This window comes from Balearica regulorum, chromosome 4 (genome assembly GCF_011004875.1).
Source record: "Balearica regulorum gibbericeps isolate bBalReg1 chromosome 4, bBalReg1.pri, whole genome shotgun sequence".
In the NCBI taxonomy this organism is placed as follows: domain Eukaryota; kingdom Metazoa; phylum Chordata; class Aves; order Gruiformes; family Gruidae; genus Balearica; species Balearica regulorum.
Genome location: NC_046187.1, coordinates 8,743,995 through 8,759,401, shown reverse-complemented (window position 1 = coordinate 8,759,401; position 15,407 = coordinate 8,743,995). Strand labels below are relative to the sequence as shown.

The window sequence follows — 15,407 nt, the reverse complement described above, 5'->3', positions numbered from 1 at the left end:
GTCTCGTATAAATCCTAAATGGATGCACACCCCAAAGTATTCTAACTGGCATCTGAGCAACTGAACAAGCATTACTTTATTGGCATATAATCTATTCAACTTTTAAAGATTCTTCTAGCAATCTCAAAGATTTTCTTTGAGAGCCTGTAGAACAAGTTACTGGGAGGCAAATTCTGCCTAGCAGTAAACATAATGTTCTGTCAAATCTAGACATCTATAATTTTGACCTGCAATGCTGGAAGCCTAGTTAAGACACCTGAAAATGTTTTGTTGCTGACAAAGCAAAAAGTTATGACAATCAGTTGGAGGAGAAGGAAGGGTAGTAGAAACTGAGCCTGCAGGACAAATGATTCATGCCAAACTACCTTAATACACTCTTTTTCAGTTTTCATTTGGACACTTTCAATTATACAATGTGCATCGTTGAACTCAAATCTTCTGGTTTCCCTCACCAAGAAAACAGTAAAAGCATCACAGGGGTGCTGCAGAACCAAAGCAAAGAATGAAATGGCACCTCATAGCTTGCAATAATCTGTGCTCTGTTCTCGTTTTAAATAGCTTTAAAGCTATTTAATATATCTTACACCTCATGAAAGAGGTGTAAGATATATTATGCACTTATAACTTGAGATAAAGTGAAAGGAAGATAATTTAACAGAACAGATATTAACTAAAGATCCAGCAAGGGGAAAATATATCAGAGGAATAGGGGAAGGATAACTAAGGTGACCTAAGACGACCTGCACAAGGCATTCTGAGCCACAAGGGAGGGCAGCACGCTCACAACCCCAAAGGCCTTCTCATCTGTACATAAACTTCCCAAGGAATAAAAAAAGGGAAACACAAATTTTAAAATAGTGGAGTAAATGTGGCACATTTTTACCTATATGTTCATGGCACACCACTAACAGTAAGTGGAGTGTACATGTGCGGGCTCGCGAAGGGTTTCAGAAATTCTGGTACCAGTGCAGACAGTTAAGCACAGACCAGTATCTTGAATTATTGATTAAAGCTCTGCTGAAACCCTACAACACTCAAAGGACATTCTGAGGGGGAAAAGTATTAAGCAGAGAAGTCAATATGATTTTTTTTTTAAAAAATACTGACGATAACAAAGGATACTTACTTCATTGTTTGCTATTTCGCTTGGTGTGGGCCAGTTTGTGATATCACCAAAATCACCAGCCTGCAAAGATGACAAACTGTTTATAATACTTCCTAGATTTAAACCTTTTAAAAGAAACACAACAGAAAACAAACACGCAGCTTTTGAAAATAGAATATGATCAATCGTAAAAACAACTATTCATTGCAGTTACATCCAAATCAGGCCCCAATATATCTTAGCTTGTAATTAGTATAGCTGTTTAAAGAATACCTTCATAAAGAATATTTTAAATGAGTAGAGCCAAAAAAAGAGAACAAGCAAATACAATTTTCTACATTCTATTACAAAACAAGCTAAGCGGGCTTATGACTTTTGAGCATAAACATACAACAACTGTCAGATTAAATACTGTCTTACATATAGCTTCCTATGTGATTCAAAGTTACCTACTAAGAAGTCTTTTAGCTTTTGGGAGACCTTTAAGCACAGTATTATTCAACCTAAAAAGGGGTGGCTCTACAAAATTTTAGAAACAATTTTTCAATAAAAGGATTCAATGTCTCCTTTTTTCATAATGATATTTTATAGCAGCACATAAAGCATACACATCACATAATACGCAAAAATTATTTCCAACACCAATCTAACATCACTTGTGTTCCAAGTGATGATGTTTCTTTGCAGGCCCTTCACATTTTTATATAATCCCATTGCTTTTTTAAACAAAAGTGCCTTTCCTTATCTCTCATACATACACCACTTTAGCATCCCTTCCAATTTTAAATTTCCCTTCCTTTTTTACTTTTCTCTGTCTTCAAAATCAACCAAGGCAGAACACACCACTTCCGCTTGTAACTTCAAAATACCTTGCTCTCTTTTTATTTTAGTACTATCAGCTGTTTACCATATTGAATATTTACAGCCAGAAATACTGCTTTGAAATTATTTCATTTTCCTACCATATTATCAGCTTAGCTAAATGCCAGTTTAGATTAACAGGTTAGATTAACTGGGACTTCTAAAACAATCAGTCCAGTAACTCATAGCTAAATGTCTTTCTGGCAAATACAAACCTTGCTGCATCTCCTTGTCCTGGGTTTTGCTGCTTTTATAACTTTAGTGGAATTTTGTAGTTCTGAAAAGGAAGAAAAATATTTTCAGGTGAAAAATTAGACTGGACTTTAAAAGAATAAGGAAGGTATACTTTAACAACTCTGTTTAACTATCATACTACACCAAAGTGGTTTTGAGGCCTTGGTATCAAAGTCAATGAACATTTCCATAAAGTAACTCATAGTACATGATATTAAAAAAATTCACATTCATAATGAGTGCAAATGATCTCAAAAACCAGTTGTACAGGATATTGCATAATACAGTATTTAAGAAGTAAAACAGTATTTTCTTAGCTATAAAGTCAAGACCATCTCAAAATGCTAGTATTTTAACCTAAGAAGTATGAAAGAAAATAAGACCCTGAAACACACTAAAAAAGATATCCTATTAGAAGGTAAAAGATAGAATTAATTTATGTAATCTATCATTATACAAGCATGAAAAAACAGGAGCAGTTCCACATTCACAAATTCCAAGCAACTTCCTTTTATAAGCACTTACTCAAATGCCAAATCAAATTTAGCCATATTGCTCATAATCAAGCCAAAGCAATGAAAAAAAAAAATAAGGAAAGGTGAAAAGAGAAAATTACTATAAAAACTACATTAAATGTAATGCCCAAATTCCACCATGGGTAGGTTTATGATAAATATGAGCATTTGCAACGAAGCTGACATGCATATATTTTCAGAACCATCCTGAGTCAAGACCTAAACTTGATAATAATGATCCCATCTGATCTCCTGAGCAAGTCCATTGTAGTCCTGCCAGTAATATCTGCCAGGAAGGAATATAATGCTTGGAAATAACTCTCTCATATATGGCAATATTACCATACCTAACAATCTAGGATCAATAACTTACATCAGAGAAAAAAAAAAAAAAGTCTATTTAAATCTACTACATCTTTTAATACATGTGCAATTACCCTTTTGTACATTAATCCAGTTTTCTTATTCTGTGCCACTTTTCCCTATCCAGCTTCGTTGTGTTCTACTTTTTGGCATTGGGAATTCAGGGAGAAAAAACCCACTAGTATCAGGCAATTTTTCTTGGAGATTAGAATTGAGACAGAGGAAAGGACCTCTTCTGTTAAACCCGGGATCTGTTCTCCCAATGTGTATTTTCCCATAGAAAAGTGGTCACAACCTTTCCTTGAAACTTCTTATTCAGTATTTTATTACAAGACAAGCCTGAAACACTGAACATGACTGAAATCACTAGTGGATTATTTCATACAGGGATAACATCACCTCCTTAACCGTTATCTCTCTCGCATCCAGTGACTGATCTTCCTTATCACAGCTTCACACTGGGAACCCCACCCTCGTGCCCCAGTGACTCTGAAAACCCTCTGTCTGCTTCCTGGAACACATTGTGAAAGTTAGAAGCATGAAATACTGTATACTCCATATTCCACTGTAAATTACATTAACACTGCTATATACAACTTACACATCACACAAGATGTGAATTCAGTGAATCCTGATCAGCCTGTGATCTTTGCCACATCATTTACCAGCAGGTTTTTTTCCCCCTCTCCTACAGATCTGCCTTTTAAAACAAAGGCAAAACACACACCCCCAAACTGCCTCTTTCTTGTTATTCAGCCTCAATTAACTTTAGACTGAGAGCTTTCAGAAACACAGTGACTGTGAAATCCTAGTTTTTACTTGTCATTCAATAGTAAACTAATTGCCCTTTACAAAGCAAGACAAACAGCTGTAGGGGTGGAGTAGCAAACAAATTTGTAATTTTCTCCAACAAAACTGCCAATTATCTGTAAAGGTAAACTGGCCATAGCATTTGTCCTTCAGTAGTCTGTAAACACACATCTCTCTCTAGCTGCTCAATTACCTTACTGAAGCCCTTTTTCCATCTCACAGCACTTTTACTTAAATTGCTGCCGAAGGACTGCCCTGCCAGAACTTCTACTCTGTGTCACCAGGGCGTAGCAAGGGATTCAAAAATAAAAGACTCGATGTCGCTGCACTATCTTAGTCATGGGATATTATTCCAAGCAGCAGGAGAGGCCATCTGAATCCAGTAGAATGAGACCCAACTTGTTTTAAGGAATCTCTCTTATCTGTGTGCAGTAATCCAAGACTCGGAAGATGCATTTGCACACTAAATGAAAAGAAAATTAATATTAGGCAACACACCGCCTAGTTGATGATGCCCTTTCTGAACTCAAGTGCCCGAGATCTCACCACACGCTGTACTGCCCTACCCGAAAAAAACTACACAGAGCTTCTGGCCCTCCAGAAACCAAACTTAACTGATCTTTCCTGACAAGCTTTCTCAGACTACTTGTGCGAGAGTTGGATTTTAGTGCGAAGCATGAAAGGGAAGATAAATAGGAAGAGGAAAAAAAAAAAATAAAGAGAGTGGGAGAGTAAAAGAACAAAACATCAGATCACTTAAAGGTGTAACCCAGGTGACATCTGTTATGTTGTTATGAACAGGCCTAGAGCCACTATTTAGGCAAAACTTACTCTAGAGAGCAGTTAGATAAAAGCTCTGTGCTTAACATTACTCCAGTGTTTGGTGTCAACATCACATAATAGTGCTGAATACTCAGAAATGGCATCTTTAGTACATTGCTTCAGCAGAATCCGACAAGCCCTTGCAAATAAACTATTTTGCTTACTATTAACTCCAACCTAACTGTATCGAAATGGTTTATTCAGTCAAATGCTATAAGGTAACCTGTTTAGTTATGACATACTGTGTTGACAAAAGAATTCAGTTATCTTCAATTACTTGCTGAGTTTCAGCTGAGTTTTGAAGGAGTGGGGGGAAATAAAATCAAGGATGAGGAAGTTTAAATGCCAGTGATCATCTTTTAATCACTAAACTCCATCTAGTAAAGATGCCATCTGCATGAAAACAGAAATCAGCCTTCAAAGCCATTTTTATTATGGTTCTTCCGAGTCTCTTAATGTATCACATCCTGACCCAAACTATTTTCTGCATGAAGACACGGATGTGCAAATATGCCAAGTGCAGTATGTCAAGATACATGGGACGACAGTTCTGAAAAATGAAAGATTAATTTTGGAACCACTAAAGCAGCAGCAATCCTCTGGGACAACAGCAACAGAGAAAGAAAAGCAGTCTGGATGCTGTGTAGAGACTAAGAGAAGCAAAGTTTGTACATAAAGATGTATCACCAAAGTACCACTGATTACAACCAAAAATATGTTTTCAGTAGCAGTACTTCAGAATGGATGGTTTGAAGTTCTGCAGATAACTAATCAGCAAGTAATTTTTTCTGATAGAAGGGGAGAGATGATATTGCTAAATTCTTCTGAAAGTAAAGTCTATTAATAAAAAGGTGGAACGCATTCTAATTTTGATACAAATGCAGTTTATGCTGTAAGGATTTCTAGACAATACTGAAGTTTTACTTTTACTTGGACTGCACATATATTTCCTTCAGTGAAGGAACAACATCAGATAAATAATCACAAGTGCTTCAGGAGGGGATTAAAATCACCCAGCAGAACAGCTCTTCAAAACTTCAGTGGAACATGTTTGTTGAACTTGTACAATATCTTCCTTTCAATGATCAGTTTGAAACTTCACAGTATAATCCATTTCTAAATAACGTAAGCTATACTTACATCAATTGTTTTAAGAGATAAACGTGAAAGTCTCACAAATGTGACAAAACAATCCTTGGGAGTACCTCATAATTTAAATCTAAAGCATGGATTTAGATCCAAGATTCTGGGAAATCAAAAAACCACTAATTACGCTAAAATCCTTTCCTACAGTAGTTCTAGCATTTTATAGCAAAACTACATTAGATTGATCATCTTCACACTATTTGAACAACTAACCAAGGCAGTGAGTTATGACACCAGCCTCCTTCCGCCTATTTACATTCAAAACCCGTCAGTTTTTGACTACAACAAGCAATAGGCAAGAAAATCCCCAATACACGATTGATTAATCCTTATATAATTTTCCTCGCATTTCATTTCTCATCTCAATTTTTTCTTAGTTTCTTCATAGAAAGCTGCAACCTGTGACTCAATTTCTACAAAAGCTTTCATGGTCTAAAGGGAGCAGCCCGTGCTAGAGCACAACAAGCCAGTACTGTGTCTTAAGATTCTGGGCAACAGGATAGATTTCTCTCTTGTAACAGGTCTCCAGTTTAGAAACAAAACAAACCCCTAACAAACAAAATTACATATGCTGTTATATACAACTAAAATACAGACAGCAGGTTCGTAAAGATAAGGTTTTTAATCCCTTCAGGGTAGGGGTAATTGTCAATGTTGTACCTTCTGATAATTCTTAAAATAATTTTTAAGAGCTGCTATTCAAACATGCAGTGAATTCATAAGAACTAACGATAATATCTGCCTTAGATACACAAAAAACCAATAATCAGATCATTTACCCATTGGCTAATCAAAAGCTTGCTATTCCTAGTAACATTGTATACCTTTGTTAAACTGCACTTTTACAACCTGTTTGCAAACAGACTAAAGCAAATTAATTTATACAATAGCACTACAATGAACTGGTTCTGCTACCAAAATATCAATCAGATAAAAGGCGTTCTTTGATGCCTATAAATAAACGCAAAGAAGACACACAAACTGAGCACAATACAAAAGACTGAAGCATGCAGTTATTTTCATTAACTGCATCATTCGAGCACACTAGGAAGCAAACCCACTTCAACCACTTAAGCAGCACAGGTATTTTGCTTCATTAAATACTTTCATAAATTTCATGAACAATTTTTGATTAATTATCTAATGAATCATTCGAGATCCACATTGGCTATACAAATCACACAAAGACTAGAGAACTTGCCATTCAGATTCCCTTTTGCAGGCTTACAAGAAGGGCAGCACATTAGGCTTCATCAAACAAAGAGGTGGGAGAACTTTTGTAATAAAATTATTTCAACAACTCCATCCTGGGCAAATTATTTACATGGAGGAAGGGTAACTAGCATCTTCTGTGAGAGCCCAGCTCTGAGGGGTAGTTGAGGAAAAACAAGACTCAGAGGAAAGACAAGGAACACAGGACTAACACTGGATTGTTCTGCAGCTTCCATACGGACACATCTTGTTGGCTCAATTTAAAAAAAAAACAAACTTATCTTGTTACCTTGTAAAAATTATCTACAAGACTATATAGGGCTTCTTCCTTGCCACTGTTCCTCTCCTCTTACTCATAGAGCTTCAACCTGAAGAACTGAAGACTTAGTGCAATATATTTGCTGGGCACTACAAAGGAAGGCAAGGAGAGTAAGACACACTGCAGAAGTACCTTTCATCATTTGAGAGCCTAACACTAAAGCTAACTCCCTGTGTTCACCATCACCAGGATTAGACAGAAACTTATTAATTTCACTAGCAATTTCATACTGCTACAAGTCTTTCTCCATGAGTTAAATCCAGATTAGAATGTAAAAGTAGCTGTATAATTTTGAAATTATTCTGTTTAAAAGAGAAGTTTAATAGAAGGCTTAGTCAGCAACAATAAACTGTGGTAACAAACATACCACGAAAAATTCAAATATGTTTACAGTAGGCATTTGGTTTACTATAACATGATTAAAACCAACTAACATATCAGAGACAAAAATATAGCGGGTCATCGTAACAATGCTTTGACCGAATTCTTTCGCCAAGAATTTTAAGTCTCTTACATTACTTTTTTCCTTCTAGCGTTGGGTGACGTTAAAAGTTTCTTTCAGTTACAAGTCAGGTTTGCCTCTATTACAAACTAACATCATGCTAAATTGAAAGTCAAAAGATGACAGGCTAGGGTCAATTTTCTCAAGTGTGTAACTATCACTGAACATACCATACGTGCACGTCTCAGGAAACTTTCAACAAATTAAGCCAGGATCAACAAGTCAAACAGGATTCAGGCACTACTTTGATGTGAGATTCCTTTACGTTTTATTATCCTCTTTACGGATAGTTTTACATTCCATCCCAGTAGTATTTCTACTCGTAAACTCGTTATTTCACATGACTAATTTCCATACTACTACATTCATAAGGGTCTAGTGTGACTGATTTTGCTTTGCCAACATGCAGTTAGTTACTTCAAAATACATCCCTCGTTGCAGATGAAGGCACATGGCAATTCCTTTCTTCAAACAGCCAGGAAAGATCAGCTGCTTTGTCTTTTACAAGGGAAAGAGCAGTGGCTCCTTCACGGTGCTTTCAGTGGTGCCCAAACCAAAACATGCACCCTGGCACGTGTTCTTCACCAACGCTATTACCAGCAACAGCGAATACCATATTTGCTCAGTTATACATCTGCTACTGAAAAAGATGTTCCAATGCAACTACTCAGTTTACTATTAATTTGATAAACAGTAAACACAGCTTTTGTACAGAAGAAAAATAATTTAAAGTTCTCTGAAATCATCAAAGTAAACACATAATGTGCACAGCGTACGAACTCACTGCCTCCTTTCGCTCCTTCACCTTCCTGTGTGTTTTATCTTAAGTGGAAAAGTCAACTTTACAGAAGGTGAAGCACAAGCTGCTAATGCGACAAAAGAACTTTTCCTAATGCTTCTGATGTACCATTATTATTACTACCACAGCAAAGGAAATGAGTGACAAGTTCTCTTTCATGTATGGACAAGACCACAAGCTGCTGCCCAGCAAGCTGGATTGTAGAAGCTATGCACAAATAGGTATTTATGAGTGCGTCAGTACATGCAAACAAAACAGCTGAGATGATAAAGATGACTATATACGTTGCCAAAAGGTTTGATCTTCAGCTAAGTAGATATTCTGCGGTCTGGAAAACTCTTTTCTCTGCTTCTATGACCTGTATACTTGAAACTATAAATTATAGATTTCTCTTTGTGAGGGAAGTACATATTTAATTCAAGCATAAAAGTGACTGCCGGATCACAAAAAGGTTTGTCAGGTGCCTTCGGGAACAAGTGCTGAGATTGAAATTCTCAGGAAACACAGGTTGAAATACATATTTTGAGATCAGCAGTTTGCTTCCAGCCAAGAACAATACTCCAAGAAGCTAACTTCTAGGAAGTCTTTTGCTAGCCTAAGCACAAAGCCTGGCAATTTCAAGTCAGGTCTTCAATGACCAATTTTGTAAAGCCATCTGCCTGTTTAGTCGGTATAGAGTCTCTAAAGTAGCTTTATCTTATGTGTAGTGATTAAAGGGCAGAAAATTATACCACGGCTATTCTCGCTCCATCTCCTTCCACATAAACAGTTTGAATCCTGCGAGTAAGCGAACAGACTACTTGTGTTAACATTTAAATCCTCCACAATCCAAATTTTCTGGAAAACAAAACCAAGTAACGGATTGTACAGAAGGCCTTACTATATAATTAGACAAAAAAGACCTGCGGTAAAGGAGTAAAACAAGATTTAGCAATGTTTCTAAAGAACACCAAAGCAAGACAAGCAGCTTAGCAGCCCTATTTGCCAGTACCAGCGCCCAGCGCCATGCGGGGCTCGCCGGAGGTCACCCTCCTCCCAGGCCGGGGTGGGACGCACACACGCACCATTTTCCACCCCCGGGAGCCCGCAGCCGGCACAGCGGCTCCCTCACCCTAACCGTGTCCGTCCTCCTCCACATGGAGCCGGGCGAAGGCGGCGGCCGGACCCCACCTCCCCTCGCTCGCTTCCCTCCTCTGCCCATGTATGTCAAAAGCCCGAGCTCCCGGCTCGGCTCCCGCGGAGCTGCGACCGTCGGCCGACCCGTACCCGGGCCCTGCTCCGGCAGCGCGCTGCCCGCCCGGGCCGTTGGGAGAAACCCACGCGTTTCGCTTCTAAAAACCAAACAAAACACAACCCAAAACAAAAGCAAAACCAAACAAAACAATACCCCAAACCAGAAAACCACCACCACCACCACGGGCCAGCCAGCAGCCGGCCCGCCGCCCTGCCCCCCCGCGCCTGGGCCCGGCCCGGCCCGGCCGCCGCACCTGGGTCCTGCGGGACGAGCTGCCCGTCCGCCGCGGGCGGGGAAGGACTGTCCCGCGTGGGTCTGCGTTTCGTCCACGGGTTCTCCTTGGGCGGCGGGGCTTCTACTGCCGGCCGCCGCCGGCCGCCCTCCTCCGCGGCCTCCTCCCCGCGGGGCGAGCCGGGCTCCGGTTGTCGCGGCTCCTCCGACTCCCGGGGCCGGCTGACCGCCGGGCCGCCGCCGTCCTCAGCGCCCCAGCCCCGCCGCTCGGCGGGCGCCGCCGACACCTGCGCCGCGGACATGCCCTGCCGCCCGCCGCGAGGGGCCGCCAGCCGGGGCGGCCGCGGGGAAGCCAAGGCGGAGGGCCCGCCTCCTCCCCTCGCCGCCGCCCCGCCCCGCCGGTCGGGGCTCCGGGAGATCCCCTGTCAGCTGCCCCCCCCCCCCCTCCCCGGGCCGGGCCGGAGCGCCGCTCGCTCCCTCCTTTCCCTCAACCGCTCATTCAGCGAGCGCCTCCCGCAGCGCAACGTCTTCCCCGAGGAGGGGCGAGGGAGAGCGACCCGAGCCGCCGCCGCCGCCGCCGCCGCCTCCGGAGGGACGGGAGTTGCTGCCGGCCCCGCTGCGGCGCGGCTCGGCCCTGCCCGCGTGGAGGGGGGTGCGCGGGCGGCGGCCGCCGTTGCAACGAGGCGGAGGGGAGGGGCGGGGCTTGGGGCACTCCCGTGCGTTATGACCTCACGGCGGCCGGGCTCGAGCGCGGCGGCGCGAGGCCCCCGCGGAAGCGGCGGGACGGGGATCCCGCTGTTCCCCCTTGCAAGGGCGGCAGCCTGCAGGGAGCACCTGCTGGAGTCAGGCAGCGGGGGGACCCTGCTCAGAACCTTTGTTAATATCAGGCCCCGTTCGGACCTTGCGTTAAGGAGCTTGCATTAGGTAAAAGGAAAAAAAACTCCACGTCGGTGCCCAAGCGGCGTACGATGCCAAGCGGGCAGTCACCTAAAGGAGCCCACAACCAAGCCCGCTCGCACACCCCACACCTGGAACACAAACACACAAACTAAGCGGCTCCGCACTGCTAAAAAAAATAATAAATCACCCAACAGCTGCTTTAAAGTGAGGGCACGGCTCACTTTTGCAAACTGCATTAGAATCAGGGATAATTTTCTTTCTCTCTTGGTATCAAGCCTACTTTGAAACGAAACAGAGGCGAAGACAGCAGAACACGAAAGCACAAGATAGAGCAGCTGCAGTGGTCCTGCTCCCCATTACCGACACACCCAAAGATGGTTTAAGCTCTCAAGGAACGCTTACTGAACATTTCGGTTTTACGGGTCTTTCCCATGCTTGTACAATAGGACGAGGGTCTCAAGATACAGTAGGAGTACAGTGCGGTACGCACTACAAACACGTTTCATTGAAGAGAAGTGGAGTTCTCTGGTTCAGCACTGCCAGTGGTGAACAGGCATGGGAGAACGTACTTGGGTCCCAGTAGCAAAGGAATCGCGCGTCATTTAAGCATTGCAACAGACCAGTACCTTAGCTATCACATCGTGTCTCCTCTACCTTTCTACTTTCTGCCAAAAGTCTCCCAGAAATCATCTTGCAGTAGCGCAGTGCGCTCGTACCGCATTCGCTGGATTCGTTAGGAGGTTATACCCACACTTCTGCCACTGCGTTATCCCAGAGGCGCTATGGTTACAGAACGCAGCATGAAACGAATCACCCCTTTCCCTCCTTGCAACCTCCTAGTGCTCCCATCATTCTTCTTGGTTACACCTTCAGACACCCCTTCCTCTCCACTTTCAGTCTCCCGAGCAACAGATACAGGGCTTGGCCCTGTTTTACTCCCTTTCTTATAGAGTGCCTTCCAAAAAGCAACCAACGTATCTTTAATGAACTAAGCAAATAAACAGGCTTTCATACACCTAGTAAAATACTTTTTAAAATAGTGTCATAAGTAACCAAATTTCCAGTGTTTTGCAGCAGCAAAATACGTTCTGCATGGGGTAACATTATTCCCTGCTTCAATGAGATTGTATGCAGTTTTACCCCTTCATCAGAAAAAACCCACAAACCCACCCAAAACCCACCAAACCCCCACCGTAGTTCACACTTCTTCAGGCACCAAAGCATTTTTAGGATTATTGTGGAACTGTGGGTACAGGAGCAGCTCAAAAGAATAGAGGTCATCTTCTACAATACCAAGCACTTCAACTGTCCTGACCCGCAGAGGTGGCTCGTGGACGCCTCCCTCCCACGTGCCATTTGTCAGGTGTGTTGACATCAGATCAACTGGTAGAGGCTCAGGTCTACCTCAAAGAAGAAACCCCCTGGGTGCTTGCTGCTTTGTTCAAGATATTTGGAAATTAATGACCTTTTGTGGTAAAGGCTTGAAATTAAAGCATCTACCACAATTGTTATGCTACTATAAGAAAACCACATAGATACTTTAATGCACGTTTCCATGACTGCAGATTTTAAGCTCCAAACACTGGTAATGAGAGGAGTTTCTCTTTTCATAAACAACCCCCCCCCCAAAAAAAAAAACCCCACACATTGCTTCTAAGCACTTTTTGTACATAAAGTAACACATGTATTCTTTCTTCATTTAAAATGTATATCAAGGAAGAGGAAAAAAAAAAGGTAGAATGATTAAAATTAACGCAAATCTTCAAATTCTTAGTAGCATTTGTCTTTGCAACTAAGAACTCTATTTTTTCAGATGCAATAAATTTACTAATCAGGCACATGCCAATTGCATATTGCGGTGACAAATTTATTTGAAATGGAGGAAAGTATTCCTACTGGATAATTTTGACAGGGAAGAAGGGTGATATCTGCATGCGTTTACATTCCTGAAAACAGACGTATCAGTCACGCTACCCATTCAAAACAATTTTCACATCTTTTATTTGGTTTCCCAAACTCAGAAGTTAAGCAAGGGTTAGAGTGATACGAAAGTACAGAGGCCCTACCTAAGTCACTGGTAAGAAAGGGATTAACCTCCTGTTTCCTCTTTTCTCGTACAAGTGTTAGAAGATAAGGAAGCAGATGTGCAGGCCAGCCAGGACTTCAGGAACACTGCAATAGTGCAGTGCAGGAACCTGAATAGACCAGGAAAAAAGCAGGAAACTGATTAACAGTTAACTATGGGGAGGTGGGCAAAGGTGACCAGTAATGTGGCAGCTTGAGAAGTTTTTGTACATACTTCTTTTGCTAACTTTGTGGTAGTGGAAGGCTTACCGTATACTTTATGGGATAGACTGGGCTTGAAGAGTATATAAAAAGCTTTTACAGTTGCCTTAAGGCTCATCCTTAACTTTGTCCACTTTGTATCATCCCTCTTGTTACTTTCTAGCAGGGCAAGCCAGACTTCCTTGGCAAAACTCACAGCACTTTTTCCTTTAAGAGCCCAGTATTTAAAATACTCGTATTTGAAAAAGAGGCTGATTTACACTACATAAAACTAAAAGAATAACAATCGTTACGAGCTACTTTACATTTTAAAGCTGTTTTATCTCCTGTAGAAGCATTCAAGCGTACCAGGAAACACTGCAAATTACAGGATTGCATAACATAGTAGCATTTTACTCCTGTAATAGTTTTTCATGAGGAATTACATGCCTACAGACTATACAAACCTCCTTTCAATACTGTCTAACTTATCATTACAGCCAAGCTGACAGAGAACCTGACAGTTTAAGATAAAGAAACTTCCCTGCCCAACCAACCGTAATTAAGATCAACGTTTTTAAAAAAAAGCGACACAAGACAGAAATAATTAAGATAAATTAAAAAAAATAAATGCCGACTGCCTCAAAATATTAGCAGCCACCAAGCAAAAATAGCATTCCGAGGATCCAAGGATTTTCACTTTTTAATCTACTATTTACAGAGTATCTATATACAGGCATATGACATTCCAGTAAGAAAAAGCAGCAAGACTCCATTCCTTCATATAATGGTACCTTTTTGCAGACTTTCTGGATTAATACAACACAATTCATCTCACTAAAAAAAAAAAAAAGTAATTGCTGAGCGGTCACTTTTGAGGAAAATAGTTTTGGGACTTGGGAAAAAAATTACAAAAAGTTCCATTTGACAATGATGAGATGCGTTCTGTTCTAGATGGTGATCAGCACTTAGGTTCCAGGAGGGAAACGTGTAAACAAAACCCTAAAAAAAAAATTACATGGAGAACACACCAGACCTAACCGCTCACTGTCCTGAGCCTTTCCTTTCAAACGGAGACAAAGCGCACTACCTGCTCTGTCTGTCCTCCTCATGTTTTGTCAGTCTTAGTATTAGTATGCAGAGGTGTTACCACAGCCTTCACTTTTCAAACAGCGTCACCGAGCAGCAAAATAAAATTGATTGTATCTTGGTTGCTGGGTACAACTGGCAGGCTTCAGTCAGCAGGACTGCTCCAATGCTGCAGAGTAAGCCACAATAATTTTCCAAGACTTTTTTTTTTTTTTTTTCATATAAACACCATCAAGACTCAAAGATGCACCTGCCAGTATCATTTACAGCTATCTGTTCAAAGCAGCCTTTCAGCTAGCGTGTGATATTCCTATTCATATGACAGACTGCTGCAAACGATGAAATAGTCTCCTCCTGGCGGCAAGACTCCAAAACCCAACCACCACCTTCCCATCTTGCAAAAGCAACCACCAACAGCAAGGGTAATTTTTTTCAATTACAGCCGGATAGTCCTGTAACACGCTGTTTATTATGGTACAACACACCCTTGCTCGGAACACAGCAGCAAGGAAGAAATTGTACAGATTTTCAACCCTTTTAAAAGCAGAAGGGTTTTTAAATAAGTTCAGGAAATTCTAGCACAACGAAGACACTGAAAAGGAAAGTATAAAATTGGAATCACAATGGTATCTTAATTAGATGATACAAGCTTATTTTCCTTACTAGGCACCGCATGTAGAAAAACACGAACACGGTATCACTGTTTGTTATGTGAAGCTTTTATCTTGTACTGTAGATTAACTACTCTTCTTGTGCTACGGTACTAGTAGGAATAAAAAGGATTACAGGGTGAGTGTGAGATGCATTTTGAATTCCTGTTAACAAGGAAGAAAAAAACCTCACACCTACCTGTTTTTTTTAGGATTTTTATTGAAAAACATTAAAACCAAAAAATGATCAAGGCCAGTTTTACAATAAGTTTAAGACATATAGAATGGTTTACCTGCTATTTGGATTTAGTGCAGAAACCTTATTCCAACATTCTTCTCATGCAATTGCT

General features: G+C 41.2%; 1 protein-coding gene across 3 annotated transcripts in view; it reads right to left on the bottom strand.

Moving 5' to 3' along the window:
- Positions 1-10,832, bottom strand: part of LARP1B (La ribonucleoprotein 1B) — a 33,941-nt gene extending 23,109 nt beyond the window's left edge. The window contains exons 1-3 of one of the 3 annotated variants that reach the window (XM_075751122.1): positions 10,176-10,832; positions 2,182-2,243; positions 1,127-1,186 (exon numbers count right to left, since the gene is read on the bottom strand). In XM_075751122.1, coding sequence (XP_075607237.1) covers positions 1,127-1,186; positions 2,182-2,243; positions 10,176-10,455 — 402 coding nt within the window. In that variant the 5' untranslated portion in view covers positions 10,456-10,832. Of the gene's footprint in view, positions 1-1,126; positions 1,187-2,181; positions 2,244-3,477; positions 3,575-10,175 lie in introns of those variants that run through there. The other 2 variants (XM_075751121.1, XM_075751123.1) reach the window with 2 other exon arrangements.
- Positions 10,833-15,407: the final 4,575 nt, after the last annotated feature.